The 27,271-nt window shown below is 45.0% G+C and overlaps 1 protein-coding gene and 1 long non-coding RNA gene across 4 annotated transcripts in view; one reads left to right on the forward strand and one right to left on the reverse strand.

Annotated features, from left to right (window-relative positions):
* Positions 1 to 17,103, reverse strand: LOC133641019 (uncharacterized). 2 transcript variants are annotated; one of them, XR_009824249.1, is made up of 5 exons: positions 17,076 to 17,103; positions 2,906 to 3,046; positions 2,607 to 2,809; positions 986 to 1,253; positions 1 to 889 (listed from the first exon to the last, which is right to left on the reverse strand). It is a non-coding gene; the product is annotated as an uncharacterized LOC133641019 (long non-coding RNA). The 2 variants fall into 2 exon arrangements; XR_009824248.1 differs by lacking the exon at positions 17,076 to 17,103 and adding an exon at positions 10,649 to 10,778.
* cmtr1 (cap methyltransferase 1) overlaps positions 16,667 to 27,271 on the forward strand; it is an 18,932-nt gene continuing 8,327 nt past the window's right edge. Inside the window, exons 1-16 of one of the 2 annotated variants that reach the window (XM_062034800.1) lie at positions 16,667 to 16,872; positions 19,527 to 19,625; positions 19,780 to 19,931; positions 21,010 to 21,186; positions 21,322 to 21,414; positions 21,493 to 21,564; positions 21,842 to 21,936; positions 23,494 to 23,566; positions 23,652 to 23,850; positions 23,918 to 24,036; positions 24,107 to 24,203; positions 24,367 to 24,499; positions 26,680 to 26,859; positions 26,931 to 26,987; positions 27,053 to 27,110; positions 27,180 to 27,248. In XM_062034800.1, the coding sequence (XP_061890784.1) occupies positions 19,532 to 19,625; positions 19,780 to 19,931; positions 21,010 to 21,186; positions 21,322 to 21,414; positions 21,493 to 21,564; positions 21,842 to 21,936; positions 23,494 to 23,566; positions 23,652 to 23,850; positions 23,918 to 24,036; positions 24,107 to 24,203; positions 24,367 to 24,499; positions 26,680 to 26,859; positions 26,931 to 26,987; positions 27,053 to 27,110; positions 27,180 to 27,248 (1,668 nt within the window). In that variant the 5' untranslated portion in view covers positions 16,667 to 16,872; positions 19,527 to 19,531. The remainder of the gene's footprint in view (positions 16,873 to 19,526; positions 19,626 to 19,779; positions 19,932 to 21,009; positions 21,187 to 21,321; positions 21,415 to 21,492; positions 21,565 to 21,841; positions 21,937 to 23,493; positions 23,567 to 23,651; positions 23,851 to 23,917; positions 24,037 to 24,106; positions 24,204 to 24,366; positions 24,500 to 26,679; positions 26,860 to 26,930; positions 26,988 to 27,052; positions 27,111 to 27,179; positions 27,249 to 27,271) is intronic. The other variant, XM_062034801.1, reaches the window with a different exon arrangement.

Here is a 27,271-nt window from a genome sequence, read left to right on the forward strand (position 1 = left end):
GATTATATTAGTACATTGATTAATTTGCTTAATCCATTCCATAATTTAATTCCTCATACGGATATACTGAAGGTCTTAAGTGTAGTACTTGCGTACACATTTTTTTAAATTACATTTTTCTTTAAAACATTTTAGAAATGTTTGACATGCTATTTTAATGCAGGAGTGTGTATATTGTATTGTACAGTTTTTATTTTTTTGTATAGTTGAACCATATTATACTGTTTTGACACATGGTCACTGACCTTGTATGCCAAGAAAGGATTAAATCCAATCCGGAACACATGAAAGACTACACGTAATCTGTTCTAATTGCTTAGTTGTAAAGACATCAGTGCAGTTAAAATTTGAAGCAAATGTGTTTAAATTATTGTTTTTCTTAGGGAGAAGAATTCACAAATTTTAATGGAAGGGTGTGGATGTGGAAATGGAAATGGAAGAACCATCTTAAAGAGACATCTCTTGACAAAATTAGAATAGACTGGGAAGCAGAATTTGGCAAAACATTTTGGATGACAATGTGTTATGTATACAGGGGGCGTAGTGACGGCACAGTTCAACAAGGGGGTGATGTTGCTCATACATATATACACACATACATACACACACACTACTCAATATATATACACACTAAACAAGAGAATGGAGTGTGACTAATCCAAAAGGGGTGTATGGTGGGAGACTATGTGTATGACAGATTAGCTGTTGAGTGTTACCGAATTGTTGGATGAGGAAAGCAGACAAGTCCAAAGGGGCAAGCAGAAGAAGGTCCGTGATCCAAGCGGGAGGGGCTGAGAGAGGCGTCAAGGGGTCCGTGTGCTTAGCGGAGGTCGAGGATAGGGAGGCAGTCCAGAATCCAGAGGGGAACAACAGGGGATCACAGGAAGCACTGCGGGAAGACAACAGGGGCATCAAACACGGAAACAAGGAAGTCACAGGAGGAAAAGCGAGTTCGAGGGATGGAAGCCAGACATGGGGTGCTTACACAGGTCGCTGAAGATTACGTTCCGGCAAGGATTCTTGGGTCCACTGGTCTTTATACAGCTCGCCCTCATCAGTCCCAGGTGTGCAGATTGCTGTTCGCCCACAGCCATGCCAGCATGTGGGCTTGACGCGGCCAGTGCGAGCAGGGGCGTGTGTCGGCGCGTTGCCAACGGAGATGCTGGCAGACCCAGCTGCCGGAGAAAATCAGGTTCGAGCTCGGGCCGTGACAGTACCCCCCTCCTTATGGACAGATTCCAGATGTCCTTGGACTGAAAGCAGAAAAAAAGAGATCAAGAGACAAGGGAGGGCGGGGGGGGGGACTGGTGGTGGGTCGCCGGCCTAAGTCTCCCCGAATCCATTGAGGGCGAGTCTGGTGGCGGTTGCTGCTGCAGTTGGTAAGTCGGACGGCCAAGGAACGGCCACCTTCTTGGCCGTCAGGAAGACGGACGCAAGTGGCACCAGACCCACAGAAGCCAATGAGATCCACATCCACGTTCTGGGCGTCGCTGCTGTTGGCGCAGAAAGCGTCTATGCCCTAGCCACAGAGGGTGCCGCGTGCGAGCACCAGATGGCCGCCTGAGCGGCCCGCCAGCCGGAGGTCGCGGGGGTTACGATGTCGTCGGAGCTGAAGACGTGGAGGACGATGTCGTCGGAGCCGGAGACGTGGAGGACGATGTCGTCGGAGCCGGAGACGTGGAGGACGATGTCGTCGGAGCCGGAGACGTGGAGGACGATGTCGTCGGAGCCGTAGATGTGGAGGACGCAGGCTGAGGTGCAGAAGCATGTGCTCGGAGCGGGTGCTGACTCGGTGACCAGCCTGGGTGCTGTTACGGGGACCAGCCTGGGTGCTGGTGCTGGTACGGGGACTAGCCTGTGTGCTGGTACGGGGACCAGCCTGGGTGCTGGTGCTGGTGCTGGTGCGGGGACCAGCCTGGGTGCTGGTGTGGGGACCAGCCTGGGTGCTCGTGCTGGTACGGGGACCAGCCTGGGTGCCGGTGCTGGTAGTGTGGTTGGTGGGTGCGGCCAGGCAAATTGAAAGACAGGTGTTAACGGGCTTGCTGGTGGTTGTGGTTTGGCATGCCGAAGAACAGGTGGTAAAGGTCTAGCAGGGGGTAGCCAAGCTGGGCGCAGCTGTGCTAACACATCAGCACAGCCACCAGTACTATCCCCCCCTCTGAAAGCGGATGCCAGACGCTTCCTGTCGAACGAGGAACAGTCAGTGAGGGTGGGAGGAGGGTGTTCAGGCGGCGGGTAAATTCCTCTTCCCCAATATTACCGCTAAACATTCCCCTCCAAGATAGGCGATCAGGACTAGAAACATTTTCCCGGGTGCAGTGAAAAAAAGAAAAATACATCTTGAGTGGCAAAAAAAAACAAAAACCAAACAAAAAAAAAGTCAAAGGGCTAAAGACACTGGGAGCGGCTAAGGAAAAACTGTGCCGTCAGGTCCTTATAATTTAGCAGGAACTTACTGGTGTGTACGGCGGAGGGAAGGAGACGACACCACGGCAGTACTGCGGTTTAACAGGTTTTTTTAAACCTTTGATGAGTGTATAGGATGTGTATGCTACTTCAAGTGAATGTGTGAGGACGATGTGCTGAATTAACAATATGAATGTTACCAGAGGTTGCTGCGTGTTGGATGAATCCTTTGTCGAACCAAGGGGGCAAGGCGAAGAGGCAGTCCGTGGGGAGGCAAGCAGTCGAGGGTTGGAGAGAGGCAACGATGTCCGTGTCCAAGCAGGGGTCGAGGATCAGGGAAAGCAGTCAGAAATCCGGATGGAAGTCGAGAAGCAATACTCGATCAAAGGAGACGGGGAAGATACTGCGGAAGACACAAGTGGCATAAACTTGGGAACACGGAAGGGGCACAGAGAAGGCAAGCAAAGAGCAAGGGAGGGATGCCAGACGTGATGCTTACTGTGAAGATAGGCTACATTCTGGCAAAGGTTCCTCGGGTCCGCTGGACTTTATGCCGCTCCTTCTCATTAGTCCCAGGTGCGCAGATTCCTGATTGCCTGCAGCCTTGTCGCTGCGTGGGCGTGACACAATCATTGGAAATCTGCATTGATACAAATAAATGATCGTACATCTTGATCAAAACTTAATCTAATACAGTTTAAGGTTGTCCATCGCATATATTTTACTAACTCTAAATTTACCAAAATGTATGCCAATGTTGCGGATACATGTAATTGATGTCAATCCTCTCCTGCAAACATGACACACATGTTCTGGTCCGGTCCCTGTCTGAAAGTCTACTGGATTAATATTTTTAAAACATCTTGCTGATGCACTAAATTTTAAGTTGACGCCTTGTGCAGAATTTGCTATTTTTGGAATTCCAACAAACTATCAAAAATTAGGCAGACTTATGGTAGGCTGACCATATTCTGAAATCCCAAAAAGAGGACACATATATGCGTGCCAAGGCAGGCAGCACGCCAAGGCCGGGACTAGGTGAAAATTTGCCAATGATACTCGAACTTGCTTTATAAATAATATATTTACTTTAAAAAAGCATTTTTTATCCTCTGTGACAGCAGTGTTGGCGCTAGGAATTTTCAAAATGGGGTCCCAGGGACCCCGTCAAGTCATAAAAATGGGGTCCCACAGTAAATTTTTGGGGTCCCACTTTTTTGGTAAAATAAAAATGGTAAATGGTTGTACTTGTATAGCGCTTTTCTACCCCTTTTTAAGGAGCCCAAAGCGCTTTGACAGTATTTCCACATTCACCCATTCACACACACATTCACACACTGATGGCGGGAGCTGCCATGCAAGGCGCTAACCAGCACCCATCAGGAGCAAGGGTGAAGTGTCTTGCCCAAGGACACAACGGACGTGACTAGGATGGTAGAAGGTGGGGATTGAACCAGTAACCCTCAAATTGCTGGCACGGCCACTCTCCCAACTTCGCCACGCCGTCCCGTTTTGAAAAAAAATTATAAACGTGTGCATTATCCTGTTATATCTCACATTCTATATTGTGTTTTGGAAAAATGTTGTCATAAACGTTACTTAATTCATTAAAAAAATAATAATAAAAAGAAAACAAATTTGTATACATATGTAAATGTATTCAGTTATAAACATTTATTCACTTTCTTCTTTCCTTCTTGGATCTACACTTTACTGCTGCTGGTAGTTTTTTCTATGTTTTTATTTAATAAGTTGTAGGAGGAGCCCGGACAGGAGACACCCTACAGATCCCAGTCCCTCCACGTCCCGGAGTCTCTCAATCCCAGCAGAGCAGTTCCACAGCAGCGGATTAAATGGCCCCAAGCAAACAGACGTAGCGAGTGGCTGCAGTTTGATGAGGACGTGTCCAACATCATCCAAGCCACAGCCAAAGGAGATGTCGACAGTAGACTCCAGGCAATGAGTACCATCATCGTCAGCTATGGCTCAGAAAGATTCGGATGGATGGAGAGGGGCAACACAGAGTCCACCCCCTACACCATGAACCGCAGGGCCACTAAGATACACCAACTGCGCCAGGAGCTTCGAACCCTCAGGAAACAGTTCAAGAGAGCTGCTGAGGAGGACAAACAACCTTCAGAAGAGCTGCGCAACATCCTGCGGAAAAAGCTGACAACTCTCCGCAGAGCAGAGTGGCACAGGAGGCGTGGAAGAGAGAGAGCTAGGAAGCGAGCAGTATTCATTGCCAACCCCTTCCGGTTTGCTAAACAGCTGCTCGGGGACAAGCGCAGTGGCCGGCTTGAGTGCCCAAGAGAGGAAGTGAATCGCTTCCTCCAAAATACCATGAGCGAACCACTGAGGGGACAAGATCTAGGACCCAACAGAGCGCTCATAAGCCCTGCGCTACCAACGGCAGATTTCCAGTTGACAGAACCCAGTTTGAAGGAGGTTGAAGAGGTCATCTGGCAGCCCGCTCAGCATCTTCCCCGGGCCCCAGTGGTGTACCTTACCTCATCTACATGCGCTGTCCAGGGCTTCTCAAGCATCTGTGGAAGACCTTGAAGGTCTGGCGAAGGGGGAGAGTGGCCGACCAGTGGAGGTGTGCAGAGGGAATTTGGATCCCCAAGGAGGAGGACTCGAAAAACATCAACCAGTTTCAGACTATATCACTTCTGAGTGTGGAAGGGAAGGTGTTCTTCAGCATCGTCTCCCGAAGACTGACCGAGTTTCTCCTCAAGAACAACTACATCGACACTTCAGTGCAGAAGGGGGGGAGGGTTCCTATAGTTCCCGGCTGTCTAGAGCACAACGGTGTCGTCACACAGCTCATCAGAGAGGCCCATGAGAGCAGAGGGGAACTTGCTGTGTTGTGGTTGGACCTGACTAACGCCTATGGGTCCATCCCACACAAGCTAGTTGAGCTTGCGCTACACCGCCACCATGTTCCCAGCAAGATCAAGGACTTGATCCTGGATTATTACAATAACTTCAGGCTCCGGGTCACTTCTGGGTCAATAACCTCTGACTGGCATCGCCTTGAGAAGGGAATAATAACAGGATGCACCATCTCTGTTTTCCTTTTTACACTAGCGATGAATATGGTGGTAAAGTCTGCTGAGGTGGAATGCAGAGGGCCTCGATCCAGATCAGGTGTTTGACAGCCCCCCATTAGAGCCTATATGGATGACCTTACCATCACAACAACATCAGTACCAGGGAGCAGGTGGATCTTGCAGGGATTGGAGAGGCTCTTTGGGTGGGCCAGGATGAGTTTCAAGCCCGCAAAGTCAAGGTCCATGGTGCTGAAGAGGGGGAAGGTGGTCAACAAAATACGATTCTCAATCTCAGGAACGGTCATTCCATCCATCATGGAGCAACCAGCCAAGAGCTTAGGAAAGCTCTTCGACTCCAGCCTGAAGGACTCTGCTGCTATCCAGAAGTCTGCTGAAGAGCTTGGAGTATGTAAAGTGACAGAGAAGAGTAAAGTAGACAAGTCTGGCCTACCTGGTAGATTCAAAGCCTGGATCTACCAGCACTCCATCCTTCCCAGAGTCCTGTGGCCTCTCCTTGTATATGCAGTCGCAGTAACAACAGTGGAATCCTTGGAAAGGAAGATCAGCAGCTTTCTGCGGAAATGGCTGGGTCTCCCCCGCAGCTTCAACAGCGCTGCTCTGTATGGGACAAGCAACATCCTGCAGCTACCCTTCAGTGGGCTCACTGAAGAATTCAAGGTGGCACGCACAAGAGAAGCCCTACAGTATAGAAACTCCAGGGACTGCAAGGTGTCATCAGCCGGGATTGAAGTGAGGACAGGAAGGAAGTGGAAGGCAGAAAAGGCAGTGGAGGGGGTTGAGTCACGCCTTAGGCAAAAGGCACTGGTTGGGGCCATAGCAACAGGGAGAGCAGGCTTGGGCTACTTCCCAAAGACCCAAGTCAGCCAGGCCCGGGGCAAAGACAGATGACATCTACTCCAGGAGGAGGTCCGAGCAGGCTTGGAGGAAGAGCGAGTGGGCAGGGTAGTGGGACTCCGGCAACAGGGGGCATGGACAAGATGGGAGGGCACGTTGCAGCGCAAAGTCACCTGGTCAAACATCATGCAGGCAGACCTCCACCGCGTCCGGTTCCTCGTGGCAGCAGTCTATGATTCCCTCCCTAGCCCAGCAAACCTCCATGTTTGGGGGAAGAGTGAGACACCCTCCTACTCCCTTTGCTCCGGAAGAGGCTCCTTTGAACATCTCCTCAGCAGTTGCCCAAAGTCTCTGGCTGATGGTCGCTATCGCTGGCGTCATGACCAGGTACTCAAAGCAGTTGCTGAGAGCATAGCCTCAGCCATCAGCACCAGCAAGCAACATCATGCGCCAAAGAAGGCAATCTCATTCATCAAAGCTGGAGAGAGACCTCGTGCACGTCCAAAGACAACAACAGGACTCCTTCCCACAGCCCCTGATTGGCAGCTACACGTTGACCTGGGAAAACAACTGAGGTTCCCCCAGCACATTGTAAAAACATCTCTACGGCCCGACATGATCATCATCTCAGAGGCTTCGAAACACCTCATCATGCTGGAACTAACAGTGCCTTGGGAGGAGCGGATTGAGGAAGCCAACGAAAGGAAACGTGCCAAGTATCAGGAGCTGGTGGAGGACTGCAGGGGCAGAAGGACTTTCTATGAGCCAATAGAAGTTGGCTGCCGTGGCTTTGTAGCACGCTCCCTCTGCAAAGTGCTTGGCCGATTGGGAGTCACAGGGGCGGCCAAAAGGAGGGCCATTCAATCCGCAAGTGAAGCGGCAGAGAAAGCCACAAGGTGGTTGTGGCTGAAAAGGGCAGATCCGTGGGTTGCTAATGGGACACAAGTAGGGACTTGATCACCCCAGCTGGGTCGCCTGGACGAGGGTGTCTGATGTTGCGAGACCCGAAACACCCGATGAATCCAGGATACATCACTGATGATGTGTCCCAGTGCATCCAGGAGATGTATCTTTCAAGTAGGTGTATTTATTTCAGTATAAAAGTGTCAAAAGTGTTTTGCTTCGGTCATGAAATGATGATAATGGTGTGCCAGGGCATACCTACATTTTATATTTAACGCTTAAATCTCTGGAGTCTACATCAACTTCAGATCTATCCCTCATTTCAAAATGCTTTTGTTTTTTTTATGTTGTTTTTTTGTTTGTTTGTTTTCCGCCCTTTTTTGTCAAACAAAACTATGTTTTTAAAGGCCTACTGAAACCCACTACTACCGACCACGCAGTCTGATAGTTTATATATCAATGATGAAATCTTAACATTATAACACATGCCAATACGGCCGGGTTAACTTATAAAGTGACATTTTAAATTTGCCGCTAAACTTCCGGTTCGAAACGCCTCTGAGGATGACGTATGCGCGTGACGTAGCCCGGCGAACACGGGTATGCCTTCCACATTGAAGCCAATACGAAAAAGCTCTGTTTTCATTTCATAATTCCACAGTATTCTGGACATCTGTGTTCGTGTATCTGTTGCAATCATGTTCATTGCATTATGGAGAAGGAAGCTGAGCAAGCAAAGAAGAAAGTTGTCGGTGCGAAATGGACGTATTTTTCGAACGTAGTCAGCAACAACAGTACACAGCCGGCGCTTCTTTGTTTACATTCCCGAAAGATGCAGTCAAGATGGAAGAACTCGGATAACAGAGACTCTAACCAGGAGGACTTTTGACTTCGATACACAGACGCCTGTAGAGAACTGGGACAACACAGACTCTTACCAGGATTACTTTGATTTGGATGACAAAGACGCAGACGTGCTACTGTGAGTATGCAGCTCTGGCTTCTAAACATTTGATCGCTTGACCGTATGTGCGCAACTTTTTTTTGCGTATGTACGTAACTTTTTTAAAATATATAACCTTTATGAACCTTGGGTTAGGTGAACGGTCTTTTGGGCTGAGTGATTGTGTGTGTTGATCAGGTGTTTGAATTGTATTGGCGTGTTCTATGGAGCTAGGAGCTAGCATAGGAGCTAGGAGTTAGCATAACAAAGACGTAGGTGTTTTTATGCAGGATTAATTTGTGGCATATTAAATATAAGCCTGGTTGTGTTGTGGCTAATAGAGTATATATATGTCTTGTGTTTATTTACTGTTGTAGTCATTCCCAGCTGAATATCAGGTACCGTGAGTATGCAGCCTTGGCTGCTAAACATTTGATAGCTTGACCGTATGTGCGCGTCACGTACGTAACTTTTTTAAAATATATAAGCTTTATGAACCTTGGGTTAGGTGAACGGTCTTTTGGGCTCAGTGATTGTGTGTGTTGATCAGGTGTTTGAATTGTATTGGCGTGTTCTATGGAGCTAGGAGCTAGCAGAGGAGCTAGGAGCTAGCGTAACAAACACGCAGGTGTTTTTATGCAGGATTAATTTGTGGCATATTAAATATAAGCCTGGTTGTGTTGTGGCTAATAGAGTATATATATGTCTTGTGTTTATTTACTGTTGTAGTCATTCCCAGCTGAATATCAGGTACCGTGAGTATGCAGCCTTGGCTGCTAAACATTTGATAGCTTGACCGTATGTGCGCGTCACGTACGTAACTTTTTAAAAATATATAAGCTTTATGAACCTTGGGTTAGGTGAACGGTCTTTTGGGCTGAGTGATTTTGTGTGTTGATCAGGTGTTTGAATTGTATTGGCGTGTTCTATGGAGCTAGGAGCTAGCAGAGGAGCTAGGAGCTAGCGTAACAAACACGCAGGTGTTTTTATGCAGGATTAATTTGTGGCATATTAAATATAAGCCTGGTTGTGTTGTGGCTAATAGAGTATATATATGTCTGGTGTTTATTTACTGTTGTAGTCATTCCCAGCTGAATATCAGGTCACCCCCGGCTCTCACAGCATCTTCCCTATCTGAATAGCTTCAACTCCCCACTAGTCCTTCACTTGCACTTTACTCATCCACAAATCTTTCATCCTCGCTCAAATTAATGGGGAAATTGTCGCTTTCTCGGTCCGAATCTCTCTCACTTCATGCGGCCATCATTGTAAACAATAGGGAACTTTGCGTATATGTTCAACTGACTACGTCACGCTACTTCCGGTAGGGGCAAGCCTTTTTTTTTTATCAGATACCAAAAGTTGCAATCTTTATCGTCGTTGTTCTATACTAAATCCTTTCAGCAAAAATATGGCAATATCGCGAAATGATCAAGTATGACACATAGAATGGATCTGCTATCCCTGTTTAAATAAAAAAAAATCATTTCAGTAGGCCTTTAATGGCAACCACACAAAATATGCAAAATCTTCCACCAAAAATATTTTTCAAAGTGGAATATTTGATGTGAAGTAATCGGAACCTTGGATAGGTCAATAATTCATAATAACATTGATTTTGATTCAATATTATGTTTTGAGCAATGACAGTTTGAAAGAAAAAAAACAGCTTTGTTTTATTAGTCAACATTGCAACTTTTTCTAAATTACATTTCACCTTTAAGCTTTTTTATTTCACTTTTGTTATGTTTTTGTTTATTTTAATAGTATTTTTAGAATGTGCCGTGGGCCTTTAAAACATTAGCTGTGGGCCGCAAAAGGCCCCTGGGGCACACTTTTGACACCCCTGCTATAGCAGAGCCTGGCGACGCATGCGCGTTTATCATAACGCCACCATCTCTGCTTCAGTAAACAATGACGGTGATGACGTCACTGTCAGCGATGCTAACTTGTCAGCCACTTCTCCAAGAGACTCCTTTTGAACACTCCTCGCACATTAACACTTCAAAAGGCAAAAAATGGCCCCGTTTTTTGACCTGCAAAGTATGTTTTTGGGGTGGAGGAGTCTGCTCAGGTGCTGGTTAGCTTGAAGCTAACAGCTAACCTGTCTCCATCCTCGAATGATGTGGAACCAGCGGGAGATAAAAGTGAAGTTTCCATGGACACACAAAGACTAAAATAACTAATTTACTGGAGTTAAAAAGGTTGACTTTACACTAACCTTAGTGTTTACCATGAAGTCTTTATTTTGACAGCCCCTCGAGGTAAACTTGTCCAAGTTCGAATTGAGGCAGTATTTGTCATTCATAAAACTTTTGGCGAATCAACAAATAAAAACGCAATAAACGGGGACGGAAATTTGACCCGGCAAATATAAACAAAACAAAACACTGGCGGAAAGCGATAACCGGTGTCTTGTCTGTCTCTTCATGAATTGATTAACGTGGACCCCGACTTAAACAAGTTGAAAAACGTATTCGGGTGTTACCATTTAGTGGTCAATTGTACGGAATATGTACAATACGAAGGTCCTGAGTAGTCCTGAGTTCATCCCGGGCTCGGGATCTTTCTGTGTGGAGTTTGCATGTTCTCCCTGTGACTGCGTGGGTTCCCTCCGGGTACTCCGGCTTCCTCCCTCCTCCAAAGACATGCACCTGGGGATAGGTTGATTGGCAACACTAAATTGGCCCTATTGTGTGAATGTGAGTGTGAATGTTGTCTATCTGTGTTGGCCCTGCGATGAGGTGGCGACTTGTCCAGGGTGTACCCCGACTTCCGCCCGCTCCGCAGCTGAGATAGGCTCAAGCACCCCCCGCGACCCCAAAAAAAGGGACAAGCGGTAGAAAATGGATGGATGGATGTACTGTACTGTGCAATCTACTAATAAAAGTCTCAATCAATCAATCCACTCCCTCGCTCTCTCGCTCTCTCTGTCTCTGCCCCTCCCTCACGAATACTGCTGCTTGTGTACACCTTCACAATTTGTTTTGTTTTTAACCCCTTCTTAACCCTGAACATACATTGAAAATACACGCAACCCTAACTCAAAATGCCGGACATTTGAGGTATTTAAGAAACTCCGCCCGGACAGCCCCGCAACAGAGGACATGTCCGGGGAAAAGAGGACATATGGTCAGTATAACTTATGGGGACAGTATCGCCTTTGCATCATTGATAGCTCCTAGAAGGATTTTATTGGAGTGAAAATCACAGTTTTCCCCCAAGGCCTCCCTATGACTTAAGGACCTCAATGTTTTTCTTAGATTTAGAGAAAATGTAATATAATCTGAGGGGTTCACCAAAACAAAACAATTTGACCTGACCTGGGGCTGTATGATTAGTTACGTAGCTAAATTAAAGACACCATAGGATAAATGTGACACTCACTGTTGACAATGAACCTTTCCACTTACCTCAACTCCTTTTTTTGTATTCAGTGACACTTCTCTGTATGTTTGTGTTTCTTTTTTTTTGTAACTTTTTTTTCTTTTAGTCGGTTCGTGTGATTCTCTATCTGCCTGTGGTGAAGAGAAAGGCAGTACATTGCTACCCACTGTGACTGAAATGTGGTGGTGGTGTGTGTGTGTGTGTGTGGGGGGGGGGGGGGGGGGTTGTTTTCTCAGTACCTGTATTATGATTTCCCTATCAAATGAATAAATATATACATACATTTTTTTTTAAAAAAGGAAATGGAACAATTTTACTAGAAAAGTTGAAATGAAAGTCAATGAATAGGTTGCAACAATATGTGACAAAAAAGAGAGACGAATAGAAAAACAGTAAAACAAATACAACATAATACATTACATAAGCGTATAGCGATGGGAGTGTTTCTGTACTACTAATATTTAAAAACATTTTCTGTTCTTATTTTTTCCATCCATCCATCTTCTTCCGCTTATCCGAGGTCGGGTCGCGGGGGAAGCAGCCTAAGCAGGGAAGCCCAGACTTCCCTCTCCCCAGCCACTTCGTCCAGCTCTTCCCGGGGATCCCGAGGCGTTCCCAGGCCAGTCGGGAGACATAGTCTTCCCAACGTGTCCTGGGTATTCCCCGTGGCTTCCTACCAGTCGGACGTGCCCTAAACACCTCCCTAGGGAAGCGTTCGGGTGGCATCCTGACCAGATGCCCGAACCTCCTCATCTGGCTCCTCTCGATGTGGAGGAGCAGCTGCTTTACTTTGAGCTCCCCCCGGATGACAGATCTTCTCACCCTATCTCTAAGGGAGAGCCCCGCCATAACCCAAAGATCATGACCATAGGTGAGGATGGGAACGTAGATCGACCGGTAAATTGAGAGCTTTGCCTTACGGCTCAGCTCCTTCTTCACCACAACGGATCGATACAGCGTCCGCATTACTGAAGACGCCGCACCGATCCGCCTGTCGATCTCACAATCCACTCTTCCATCACTCGTGAAAAAGACTCCGAGGTACTTGAACTCCTTCACTTGGGGCAAGATCTCCTCCCCAACCCGGAGATGGCACTCCACCCTTTTCCGCGCGAGAACCATGGACTCGGACTTGGAGGTGCTGATTCTCATCCCAGTCGCTTCACACTCAGCTGCGAACCGATCCAGTGAGAGCTGAAGATCCTGGCCAGATGAAGCCATCAGGACCACATCATCTGCAAAAAGCAGAGACCTAATCCTGCAGCCACCAAACCGGATCCCCTCAACGCCTTGACTGCGCCTAGAAATTCTGTCCATAAAAGTTATGAACAGAATCTGTGACAAAGGGCAGCCTTGGCGGAGTCCAACCCTCACTGGAAAACGTGTCCGACTTACTGCCGGCAATGCGGACCGAGCTCTGACACTGATCATACAGGGAGCGGACCGCCACAATCAGACAGTCCGATACCCCGTACTCTCTGAGCACTCCCCACAGGACTTCCCGAGGGACACGTCGAATGCCTTCTCCAAGTCCACAAAGCACATGTAGACCGGTTGGGCAAACTCCCATGCACCCCCTAGGACCCTGCCGAGAGTATAGAGCTGGTCCACAGTTCCACGACCAGGACGAAAACCACACTGTTCCTCCTGAATCCGAGGTTCGACTATCCGCCGTAGCCTCCTTTCCAGTACACCTGAATAGACCTTACCGGGAAGGCTGAGGAGTGTGATCCCCCGATAGTTAGAACACACCCTCCGGTTCCCCTTTTTAAAGAGAGGAACCACGACCCCGGTCTGCCAATCCAGAGGTACCGCCCCCGATGTCCACGCGATGCTGCAGAGTCTTGTCAACCAAGACAGCCCCACAGCATCCAGAGCCTTAAGGAACTCCGGGCGGATCTCATCCACCCCCGGGGCCTTGCCACCGAGGAGCTTTTTAACTACCTCAGCAACCTCAGCCCCAGAAATAGGAGAGCCCACCACAGATTCCCCAGGCACTGCTTCCTCATAGGAAGACGTGTTGGTGGGATTGAGGATGTCTTCGAAGTATTCCCTCAAAGTATTAAAATTCTGGGAATTGAAACTCTCTCTGACAGGAGACTCTGCCAGACGTTCCCAGCAAACCCTCACAATGCGATTGGGCCTGCCAGGTCTGTCCGGCATCACCATTGCAACCAACTCACCACCAGGTGGTGATCGGTAGAAAGCTCCGCCCCTATCTTCACCCGAGTGTCCAAAACATGAGGCCGCAAATCCGATGACACAACTACAAAGTCGATCATGGAACTGCGGGCTCGGGTGTCCTGGTGCCAAGTGCACATATGGACACCCTTATGCTTGAACATGGTGTTCGTTATAGACAATCCGTGACGGGCACAAACGTCCAATAACAAAACACCACTCGGGTTCAGATCAGGGCGGCCATTCTTCCCAATCACGCCTCTCCAGGTTTCACTGTCGTTGCCAATATGAGCGCTGAAGTCCCCCAGTAGAACGAGGGAATCACCCGGGGGAGCACCCTCAAGTACTCCCTCGAGTGAATCCAAAAAGGGTGGGTACTCTGAGCTGCTGTTTGGCCATTAAGCGCAAACAACAGTCAGGACCCGTCCCCCCACCCGAAGGCGGAGGGAAGCTACCCTCTCGTCCACCGGGTTGAACTCCAACATGCAGGCTCTGAGCCGGGGGGCAACAAGAATTGCCACCCCAGCCCGTCGCCTCTCACTGCTGGCAACGCCAGATTGTAAGAGAGTCCAGCCCCTCTCGAGAGAACTGGTTCCAGAGCCCTTGCTGTGCGTGGAAGTGAGTCCGACTATATCTAGCCGGAACTTCTCCACCTCGCGCACTAGCTCAGGCTCCTTCCCCTCCAGCGAGGTGATGTTCCACGTCCCAAGAGCTAGGTTCTGTAGCCGAGGATCGGACCGCCAAGTACCCTGCCTTCGGCTGCTGCCTAGCTCACATTGCACCCGACCTCTATGGCCCTGCTATGGGTGGTGAGCCCATTGGAGGGGGGACCCACGTTGCCTTTTCGGGCTGTGCCATGGGGACAGGCCCGGCCACCAGGCGCTCGCCATCGTGCCCCTTATTTTTTGTTTTATTTATTTAATATATTCACTGTAATTATTGTTTGTTTCATAAGAAGGGTCCCACTGCTGTATTATTTTATGAAACTGTTACAATAAATGAATAATAAAAACAATTATAAATACATTCAAATACAAGTATACGTTATATTTTTGCACAGTATGTATCGTTTTGGGCTACAACAGCTAAAATTCTATCATATGAAAAAATACCGAACGGATAATATAATGTTTTGCTGTATAGTTAAAGGGTCTTATGCATACGTACATAGTTATATGTATAGTTAATATCCATCCATCCATTTTCTACCGCTTGTCTCTTTCAGGGTCGCGGGGGGTGCTGGAGCCTATCTCAGCTGCATTTGGGCGGAAGGCGAGGTACATAAATATTATAACTATAAATATAAAACAATTAAATATGCTTCGCCCGAATGCAGCTGAGATAGGCTCCAGCACACCCCGAGACCCCGAAAGAGACAAGCGTAAGAAAATGGATGGATGGATGGATTATTTTTATTTGTATTTAATTTTTATAAACCTTTATTTATAATATTCAACATTTATTATTATTATTATTATTATTATTATTATTAAGAAGCAAATATATCCTAATAAACAAAACAAGTACAGAAACAGTACAAAACAGCGCCAAGGGGTTGTAAACTCAATAAAGCAACTAAAATAGACAGGTGTATATTATCAAGCAGTTAGGCATGGAGACTGTTTCTACAAACATTTGTGAAAGAATGGGCCGCTCTCAGGAGCTCAGTGATTTCCAGCGTGGAACTGTCATAGGATGCCACCTGTGCAACAAATCAAATGAGGAAATTTCCTCGCTCTTAAATATTCTAAAGTCAACTGTCGGCTTTATTATAAGAAAATGGAAGATTTTGGGAGCAACAGCAACTCAGCCACGAAGTGGTAGGCCACGTAAACTGACAGAGAGGGGTCAGCGGATGCTGAAGCGCTTAGTGCAAATAGGTCGCCGACCTTCTGTCAGTTGCTACAGAGCTCCAAACTTCATGTGACCTTCCAATTAGCCCACTTACAGTACGCAGAGAGCTTCATGGAATGGGTTTCCATGGCCGAGCAGCTGCATCTAAGCCATACATCACCATCTGGCAATCTAATGGACGAGTCTGGGTTTGGAGGTTGCCAGAAGAACGGTACATTTCGGACTGCATTGTGCCGAGTGTGAAATTTGGACAATTCCATACTCCCAACCTTGTGGGAACAGTTGGAGCGGGCCCCTTCCTCTTCACAACGTGACTGTGCACCAGTGCACGAAGCAAGGTCCATAAAGACATGGATGACAGATTCTGGTGTGGATGAACTTGACTGGCCTGCACAGAGTCCTGACCTGAACCCGATAGAACACCTTTGGGATGAATTAGAACGGAGACTGAGAGCCAGGCCTTCTCGACCAACATCAGTGTGTGACCTCACCAATGTGCTTTTGGAAGAATGGTCAAAAATTCCTATAAACACACTCCGCAACCTTGTGGACAGCCTTCCCAGAAGAGTTGAAGCTGTAATAGCTGCAAAAGGTTGACTGACATCATATTGAACCCTATGGGTTAGGAATGGGATGGCACTTCAAGTTCATATGTAAGTCAAGGCAGGTGGCCAAATACTTTTGGCAATATAGTGTATGTAACAAATTGTAAAGCCATATAGGCTCACACAAGTTCCGTAAATAATCAAAATTTGGAGCACAGCATCAGTTTTCACAGCTTTTTGGTTATTAGAGGTAGAAAGCGTTTTAAACGAAAGTTCTAGTTCTTTTTTTCAAGTCACAAAAAACAGGTCCGGTATTGTGAAACTTACATTTATGAATATACAACTTAGCCAATAGTATAATGAGGTTGCAAATGTAAAATTCCTTTAAAAAAATGCTCATACTGTATGAATCCAAATAGCACATATTTAAATTAAGCACAAATTTGTCATGAATATTGTCCAGGATGAAACGACAGATACCCTGCCATAGTGGATATTTTGTTGCCATTTTTTTGGGCTGGTGACGTCATCATTCCGCGTCTTGCACTAGTCACACGGAGACGCGCCGTCAATTGCAAAAGGACCCCTTAGTGACACTACCTAAGATTCCCATGTGAAACGTAGTCCAATACCACAGAATTTATCAACAAGACTTGCATTTTTTTCCTCTATATCACTCCGGAATCTTGAAGCCCAAATGAAATTCAAGTGCTGTTGCTGAGGAGGGAAATTTACGCCCAAACAGGTAAAATACCAGACGGCTATGCTAGGTAGCTAAAAGCTAAAGTTACGCAGTTTCGTTTCGTTAGAAAGAGAAACCACGACACGCGTCCATCGTAACTGAAAGCGACAGGTGTATCTCTTTTAATTGTAAAGGGACGCGTAGTTTATTTACAGTAAGTGTACTATCAACTCGCTTATTTAAGCTTGAGTAAATGCATGACTTACTGTTATTGTTTGGAGGGTTGCCAAATCGAGGGGGGGGGGGGGGGGACGACGACGACGACGACGACGACAAATAAGGGGATCTGTGCAAGGCTGGTCGACCCTTTTTATGTGTTGGACATGAGTTTTGACAGGAGCACTCCATTAAGGCCAATTGTGTACGTTTGAACACGTTGACTAAAACTAAATTCACATGGTCTGCAATCTGCATGCTTTACTAAATCGAAAGTATACAAGTCTAACATAGTGGTCGATTTTGTGACTTTGTCAAAGCCACATGCAAAGTCCAAAACGTAATCGTTCTTAATATACTGTATATACAGCCGTGGTCAAAAGTTTACATACACTTGTAAATAACATAATGTCATGGTTGTCTTGCGTTTCCAATCATTTCTACAACTCCTATTTTTTTAGTGATAGGGTGATTGGAGCACATACTTGTTGGTCACAAAAAACATTCACTAAGTTTGGTTCTTTTATGAATTTATTATGGGTCTACTGAAAATGTGACCAAATTTGGTAGCCATCCACAAGCTTCTGGCAAGCATCTGGTTGAATTTTTGACCACTCCTATTGACAAAATTGGTGCAGTTGAGTTAAATTTGTTGGTTTTCTGACATGGACTTTTTTCTTCAGCATTGTCCACACGTTTAAGTCAGGACTTTGGGAAGGCCATTCTAAAACCTTAATTCGAGCCTGATTTAGCCATTTATTTACCACTTTGACATGTGTTTGGGGTCATTGTCCTGTTAGAACACCCAACTGCGCCCAAGACCCAACCTCCGGGCTGATGAATTTAGGTTGTCCTGAAGAATTTGGAGGTAATCCTCCTTTTTCATTGTCCCATTTACTCTCTGTAAAGCACCAGTTCCATCGGCAGCAAAACAGGCCCAGAGCATAATACTACCACCACCATGCTTGACGGTAGGAATGGTGTTCCTGGGATTAAAGACCTCACCTTTTCTCCTCCAAACATATTGCTGGGTTTTGTGACTTAACAGCTAAATATTTGTTTCATCTGACCACAGAACTTTCCTCCAGAAAGTCGTATCTTTGTCCATGTGATCAGCAGCAAACTTTAGACGAGCCCTAAGCTGTCACTTCTGGAGCAAGGGCTTCCTTCTTGCATTGTAGCCTCTCAGTCCATGGCGATGCAAAACACGCTTGACTGGGGACACTAACACCTGTGTTCCAGCAGCTTTCAATTCATTGCAGACCTGCTTTTTGGTGGTTCTCGGTTGACTCTTTATCATCCTGACCAATTTTCTCTCAGCAGCAGGTGATAGCTTGCGTTTTCTTCCTGATCGTGGCAGTGACAACAGCACATTTGCTCTTGGGACCTTAAGCTGCTTTGAAATGGCTCCAAGTGACTTTCCTGACTTCTTCAAGTCAATGATTAGTTTTTGCAGATATGTGCTGCTGAGTTCCTTTGACTTTCTCATTGTCGCGTTTGTAACTGAGTCTAATGACTGCATCACATGAGCCCTATTTAAAACGGGCTCAGAGAAGTCAACAGGTGTCGTCAATGATAATCACTCACATGACGCTAATTTGATTTGATTGTAACTTTTCTACATCACCAAAATTGATAATGTATGTTGCTGTATGTATACTTTTGACCCAGCAGATTTGGTCACAATTTCAGTAGACCCATAATAAATTCATAAAAGGACCAAACATCATGAATGTTTTTTGTGACAAACAAGAATGTGCTACAATCACTCTATCACAAAAAATAAGAGTTGTAGAAATTATTGGAAACTCAAGACAGCCATGACATTATGTCCTTCACAAGTGTATGTAAACATTTGACCACAACTGTACCTAATCAATACATATGGTGTTATTTTGAAGAACAAATACAACTACAGTATTTTTCGGAGTATAAGTCGCTCCAGAGTATAAGTCGCACCGGCCGAAAATGCATAATAAAGAAGGGAAAAAACATATATAAGTCGCACTGGAGTAGAAGTCGCATTTTTTGGGGAAATGTATTTGATAAAACCCAACACCAAGAATAGACATTTGAAAGGCAATTTAAAATAAATAAAGAATAGTGAACAACAGGCTGAATAAGTGTACGTTATATGACGCATAAATAACCAACTGAGAACGTGCCTGGTATGTTAACGTAACATATCATGGTAAGACTCATTCAAATAACTATAACATATAGAACATGCTATACGTTTACCAAACAATCTGTCACTAATCGCTAAATCCGATGAAGTCTTGTACGTCTAGTAAGAACTTGAATGAGCTGAATATTATTATTTGATATTTTACGGTAATGTGTTAATAATTTCACACATAAGTCGCTCAAGAGTATAAATCGCACCCCCGTCCAAACTATGAAAAAAACTGCGACTTATAGTCCGAAAAATACGGTAGGTGTAGACTTGGTTATGCTGTAAAGCTGTTTGTTCTTCTTATTTATGCTGTGTGCCGCTGCAGCCAAGATGAAGAGAAGAACCAACGCAGCTCCTTTGCTGGCTGCAAAGAGGCATCGTGACAACAGCAGCTCCGATGAAGAATCCAAATTGTCGAAACAAGGTACACCTCAATTGTTTGTTTCACCAAGCACTCCTAGTTCATGACATCCGTACTATTTTCTGTAACACCTTTTAAAGATAAAAGTCTAATAATTATTTTTGAAACTGCTATTTTTGTTGCAATTTGTCAGTGATTTATGTGTGATTGTTTCCAGACTCCAGCCAAAATGACTCTCTCAGCGACCAGGAAGAGCCCCGAGCCGGATTCTCCATGCCTTCCGTATCCGTCGACACCAGGGACACCGAGTCCCCACCCACAGAGAGCCCGAAGTTCTCCATGTACAACAGTGCGTCGATGAACATGATGGTAAAGTTAAAAAAGGACACTAACACAACATTCAAGAGGTAGAACGTGCCATTTACATTTTAAGGTTTTATTGACAAACTTCCAATATATCAACACGGTCTAACAACAGACAGGAGACACAGGCCTCAAATTTTTACTTTTTAAGGTCAAGGCAAGTGTTGCCTTAAAGACAGGCTCATCTTTTAGGGCACCAAGGCAAGTTGGAAGGGCACCAAGGCAAACATTATTTTCTTTCCAGGCAGGGACTCCAAAGCATATATATATCTGGAAAAAATGGGCATAGTGTCCCCTTGGTCTGGCCTACCTGCCTGGTCCAGGAGGCATATGCCTGACCTAAATTCACCAAACACCTGACGTCCTTCTAAACCCCTGATGCAACTAGTGTATCTCTCGGAAAATCTTACAACAACTAACAACTCTGCTGTTTTCGTTGTTGGTTAACCTTTGACACACTCTTCCAAAATGGCTGCGCCCACTTTGTTTCTACCGATAACAGTTGAAAATGTGAGAAAAAAGGTCACATCGAGGTGTTTTTATTAATTTATTTGACGAAACAATTACGTTACAATTGTCCATTATAGGGATGTCACGGTATGAAAATTTCTTATTGCGGTAATTTTAAATGTGCTCAAAATTTTCCAATAACACTTAAACTGAAATCCTTTAACCAAGTTTTATTTTTTTAAAGACACAAACACATTAAAAATATATATATGTACCTCACGTAGAAAGTTGAATGTGCCTATGACAGCAACACAAGCATCATAAACAAAGTAATATGGCAGAAACAACATTATATAAATAAATAAAAATAAATGTGAAAAATTTGCAATATGGCACTCTTTTGACATAAGACGTAACTGAGCTTTTTGTCCATATGATAAAAATAGTGTTCATATATGAGGTCTAGTCTTACACATAGGATTGTTATGGGCATTACGGCATGTCACAAGGGCAGTCGTGGCAAATGCTGCGGTTGCCGTGGTTAAATTCGATCTCTGGAGACACATTTTGAAATAATAAACCTTACGTTCTCTCTCCTGTATTTGCAACTTGATAAATGACTTAACTTTTGCAGGCCAAGATGGGCTTCCGTATGGGTGAGGGTCTTGGGAAGTTTGGTCAGGGCCGCAAAGAGATTGTGGAAGCGTCAACCCAGAGAGGACGACGGGGACTTGGCCTTACGCTTCAGGGCTTCCAGGGTGAGCTCAACGTGGACTGGCGAGATGAACCTGAGGTGTGTACCACCAATGTGGTGAGCTTTCTGTTGAATTATTTTCATCATAAAAAGACTTCCTCTCCAATAAATGATGTACCCCTGTTACTCTCTGCAAACGAGTAAATAAACCACAGGACATAAAACATTTTTTTTACCTCTGTGTGTGTTCAGCCCAGTGCCATAGAAAAGGTTGACTGGTTCCCAGAAAGCACAACTGAAATTCCAGATGCAGACGAGCTGAGGGACTGGATGGCAGTGGGCCCAGTAAATAGTTACTTACAGAAATATACGGTATTGTTATTATTATTGTCCATCTGAAGCAGGTTCCCTATTCTTTTACAGAGAAAAATGAAGATTGAGGATGAAACAGAGTTTTGCACCGAAGACCTCCTGCACACTCTTCTTAGATGCAAGGTAAGTTCATATTAGGGCAACAGCAGCAAAATGCAATCAATTTTTTTAGTAAAGGTTTGTACACTTTGAACACAATATAAAATGCTATACAGTACTGTATAGCAAACAAACATAACAAGGGTGTGATGGATCAAGTTTATATTTAATCAACAAAGCCCAAACAACAACTAGCTGAACTGTACCTCCACCTACGCACACACACTGTCACTTCACCCGGCACTTAGCGATTGGCTCCTGAATGAAATGTGTAATGTAATGTACTGCTGCTTCTAAACAGACAGTGTTTGACGACCTTGAAGGTGAAGAAATGAGGAGAGCACGCACTCGTTCGAACCCCTACGAAACCATCCGAGGAGGCATCTTTCTCAACAGGTGCGTCTCTCTCATCAATTACTTTTGAGTGAACATCAGGGGTGGGCAATTAATTTTTTACCGGGGGCCGCATGAGCAACCCTAGCACTGCTGGAGGGCCACACCGACAATATTTCAATTAAATTTTGCTTACATTATTTTTGATATACCGTAAGATAAAAAATAATAATATTTTCATTTAACCTAACTTATCTTTATACAAAAGCAGATGGCTTTTGATGGGTTTTATTTTTAACACTTTCTTACACAACACTTCCTGATGTATAATAATAATACAATGCAAAAATTTCAATTTCTGTCACTTGATCCTGCCGCCTCTTTGTTGTGAACGTAGCACGCCTGTAAGGTGATTGGCGAAGAAGGAGGAAGCGTTGCTGTTGCGGAAATGAGGAGTGAGGATAGATGTGCGTGTGGAAAGAACGAGATAAGTTGAGCTGTGGTAGTATAGGTTGCTCAATAAAAGCTTAAAAAGAGCGTCAGACTTGGTGTGCACTTCTTCTAGACGCTACAATTGATGTCAGAAGTGGGATAAAATGCCTCCTAGTTTGCCTTGCCATCAAACCTGGGAGTCTTTATTGAGGGCGGAATTCCCCCATGGCAAGCAGCGTGCGCTGCACCTGTAGACGCTGCCTCTCTCCTTCCTTTCTCTCTCTCTCTCTCTCTCTCTCTCTCTCTCTCTCTCTCTCTCTCTGCGGCGAGCTCCTCACGTGGCACGTACCTCTCGATGACGTAGCAGGCTGAGCACACAAGCAGCGGCAGTATGCGCAAAGTTTTTCTTCTGCCACCAATTGTAGCGTCCAGAAGAAGTGCACACCAAGTCTCACGCTGTTTTTAAACTTTTATTGAGCAAGCTATACTAACACAGCTCAACTTATCTCGTTCCTTTCACACTCACGTCTATCCTCACTCCTCATTTACGCAACTCAAGAACACTACATCAACTTCAGCAGGTCGTTACACTATATTCTTTAAACACAGCAACACGTGTACTACAAATTAAGCACACAGCTTTACCTTTACTTGGCAGTCCATGTCTTGTTGAAAACACGCCATTCGTCATCACCTTTTCTTTTTTTAGCGTCTCGGGGATAACCGGGCATCACTTGTCGCTGTCCACCTTCACTAACAGGACATACGCACATAAATGACACTTTTCAAAATAAAAGCAGCACAGTTGTATTGCACGCACGACATAGATGTTTTTTAAAATGTATTTAGTAATTTGTGATTGCCGCTGCGCGCACTAGCATACGTCCACACGGAAGTCATACAAATAACGCTTTTCAAAACAAAAGCAGCACCGTTGTATTGCACACTCGAAATAGATACTTTTTAAAATGTATTTTGTAATTTATGATTGGCCTCACGCGGGCCGGACAGGGACGTACAAAGGGCCGGATGTGGCCCGCGGGCCGCAGAATGCCCAGGTCTGGTGTACATTGTATACATTGTGTGTACAATAATTAGACAAGGTGTATTTTTGAAGAATAATTTTAACTATCAAAATGTTGATAATTCTAGACAAAAAAAGTTTTGTCCCATATTTATTGTATCCAGAGCCGCTATGAAAATGGCCAACATCGACCACTGCTTCAACTACATGCTCACTAACCCAAAGGTTCCAGAAGGGGTGAGTGTGCATAAGGAAATACTGCCATGTTTGTCGCACTAAGGTCGCGTCAAGATGAACCCTCCTCCCTCTCTCCCCCATGTAGAATTCTTCGAACAAAGACCTCAAGAACGAGCTGTTGTACTTTGGCGACGTGTGCGCAGGGCCTGGCGGATTTTCTGAGTACGTCCTGTGGAAGAGACGCTGGCACGCCAAAGGTTTCGGCATGACGTTGAGAGGACCCTGTGACTTCAAACTGGAGGATTTCTACGCTGCGCCCAGCGAGCTGTTTGAGCCCTACTATGGTAGCGCATAATGCAAGTGGAGCTCCTCAATGCAGTCTTTTGATCTTATGACATCTTTGTGTCCCAGGTGAAGGAGGCGTGGATGGCGATGGCGACATCACACGGCCAGAAAACGTCACCGCCTTCAGAAACTTTGTGCTGGACAGCACCGAGGGAACAGGGCTGCACTTCCTCATGGCGGACGGGGTGAGCGTGCATTCTTCATGGGGTCACTTCCTGGTCAGATGACTGACATGATGGTTTCCTGGGACGCCAGGGTTTCAGTGTGGAAGGCCAAGAAAACCTTCAGGAGATCTTGAGCAAACAGTTGCTGCTCTGCCAGTTCCTCACCGCTCTCTCTACACTCAGGACAGGTCAGTTGCAAGCGTTCATCCACAATCGCTCATAATAGGTCTGGTGCTTTGGTACCCCAATTAAAGGTTGAAAAGTGAACAAGTGAGCTGATCCAAACTGTGCTGCTTGGTGTAAACATTACTTTTATTAACTGGATTAACTGGGATCCTCTTTCTCTTTCAGGTGGACATTTTGTCTGTAAGACATTTGACCTTTTCACCCCTTTCAGCGTGGGTTTGATCTACTTAATATACCTTTGCTTTGACCGGGTCTCCCTCTTCAAACCTGTGACCAGCCGGCCTGCCAACTCAGAGAGGTGGGCTGCTGGTGTTTTTCTTATTTTTGCACTGAGCGTGTACTGTTGTGGTCAGAAGTTTACATACTTAATGTAAAATATTAATTGGGTGGGCATAAAGAGGAACCTCACTTTTTTGGAATTTTGCCTATTATTTACAATCATATACAGTGGAACCTTGATTTACGAACCCCTCTAGTATGCAAACTTTTTGATTTACGATCTTTAAGATCAAGCTAAATATGCTACTGTGTGCGAACCATGTCTCTGTTGACTAACGCCTAATTTAGACGCCTGCAGGCATGACAGTAGGGCGAAACTTTGTTGGGGAGGCTCGGGCAGAACCTTCCACTCCACTTGTTTTTGAGAAGTCTCGTCTCTACACTTCAGCGTGTGTGCTTTTCATAGTTATTTTCGCTTTTTTTGACAAATTTTGTCCATTGTCAATAAGTGTCCCAAAAACTCAACAGACCAGCGTGTAAAGAAGGAGGGGGAAAAAAGTTTTTTAAAAATCTATAGAGGAGTACAATCATAGCACTCATAAGCATGACCACAGCTCAGTAAGTACCCACATTAAGTTTTAGTTGAAGACAATAGTCACTCTTCCGAAGCACAGACACGTACGGCTCCCCACACCGTTCATTTTCCCTCCCTCTTGTTTGCTCCTCTCGTTAGTTATTTGCCGTTGTTCATGCGTGTCCATTTTACTTTTTTCAAATGTTTATTATTGTAGCAATTTGGTTGTTGAAGTTAAGACATTTTTGTGATTTTGTTTGTAAAAAGGCGCCATAATGGCTTTTCTGTGTGTATACAGCAGCTTATTGTTGTTGTATTGACTTTTTTATTACATAGATAGTTGATCCATCACCCACTTGTTATGTAGTTTGATATACAGTAATGTATATCACTTGTTATTGTGTTCAAAGTGTCCAAACATTTACTAAAATATGAACTTTTGTCAAGGCTGGAACCCATTATTCATATTTTAACAAACTTTTCTGTTTACGAACCATGTTCAAGAACCAATTAATTTTGTAATTCGAGGTTCCACTGTATGTGACAAGACCACACATATTTGTCTTTTATGTGCGTTCTAAATCGTGAAAACCAGCAAGCAAGAGGCAGCTAAGAATGCAGGTAATGCTGAGTCTTGTATTCCGTCTATCAAGATACTCCATATACGGGACGTCACCTGCATATTACCCAAGCTGTAGAGACTACATTATTGTAAGCTAACGCAGAGGAACTACTTTTAGTAACAGCACTTTGCTCACAGAGAGGTAAGCTAGTTACTGAGCTGCTGCTTCCGCTGCTGCTGAATTGCCTCTGAGTTTGTAAATTCCATCCATCCATTTTCTACCGCTTGTCTCTCTCTGGGTTACGGAGGTTTGCTGGAGCCTATCCCAGCTGCATTCTGGTGGAAGGCGGGGTGCACCCTGGACAAGTCGCCCCCTCATCGCAGGGCCAACACTGATAGGAGGACAACATTCACACTCTCATTCACCCACTAGGGCCAATTTAGTGTTGCCAATCAATGCTAGATTATAAATCATGCCTCACACCTGTATAGTAGAAGATTGTTGCCATAAGCCGAGAGGTTGGTCAAAAGTTTCAGCAATGCTTAAAATATGTAAATATTACATATTATGAATGTGCCTGTTACTACATTACATACATACTTTATAGGCGGAATACATCGAATCCCTATTAGCTACATTGTTAGCCAATCTTGCTAGCAGTTTCTCCATTAGTTGGAATGAAAAAAAAGAGAAAGACGTGTTCTTGTCTCACAATATGTATTGTGATTGATAGACAAAATTGAAAAGGAAAAAAATGCAGTTCCCCTTTTAAAATGACCACATTTTGTTGTGAATGTGCCTGTTACTACATTACATGTACAGTACACTTACAGCATGCACTGTATACTGTGTTATTTGGGTGATTTTAGAAATGTTTATAGACAGAATATATATAGACTGATTGTATCCCCATACCTGCATTGTTTGCTGCCTCTTGCTAGCAAGTTTTTACTTTTTACAATGCACAGAAAAGAGCAAGACATGTTTATTTTTCTCACATTGGGGTTGTGGATGATAGGCAACATTTAATTTAAAACATGCCATTTTATGATCCAGTTGAAATGTATGCATCCAATTCATGTCAAGTGAGGGGAATGATGCCAAATGTCTTTGTGCTGGCAGGTACCTTGTATGTCGAGGTTTAAAACCCGGCTCAGACGCCGTCAGAGAGTACATGTTCAAAGTCAACCTAAAACTCAAACAGCTGAAGAACACAGAGATGGATGTGTTGGATGTGGTTCCTTTGAGCATCATCAAGGAGGATGCAGACTTCTACCACTTCATGGTCAATTCCAATGAGCGGTACAGACCCGGTTGTGATCTATTTCATATCAATATTTCAAAATACTCACGTTTGGCCACTGTTCCTATAGCCTGTGTGCAGTCCAGATCAAGGCTTTGGCCAAGATCCACGCCTTTGTTTTAGACCCGTGAGTAGCTTTTCTTGTTTGTTTGTGTGTGTTTTGTGTGAAATTGAGGGTTATTGCGCCAACAGGACGCTTGCAGAGTCGAGGCAGGCGGACATCCGCAAGGAATGTCTCAAGCTCTGGGGGGTGAGTGTGCTCTGTTATTGTAGACATCTGGTGTAGCCCCACCCCTCAATGCATTGCGTCTGTTCTCAGGTGCCAGACAAGGCCAGGGTCACTCCGACTTCTTCAGACCCAAAGTCTAAATTCTATGAGCTGACCAAGGTCTCTGGAGTGATAAACTAACA

The sequence above is a fragment of the Entelurus aequoreus genome, linkage group LG23, assembly GCF_033978785.1.
Source record: "Entelurus aequoreus isolate RoL-2023_Sb linkage group LG23, RoL_Eaeq_v1.1, whole genome shotgun sequence".
Classification (NCBI taxonomy): Eukaryota; Metazoa; Chordata; class Actinopteri; order Syngnathiformes; family Syngnathidae; genus Entelurus; species Entelurus aequoreus.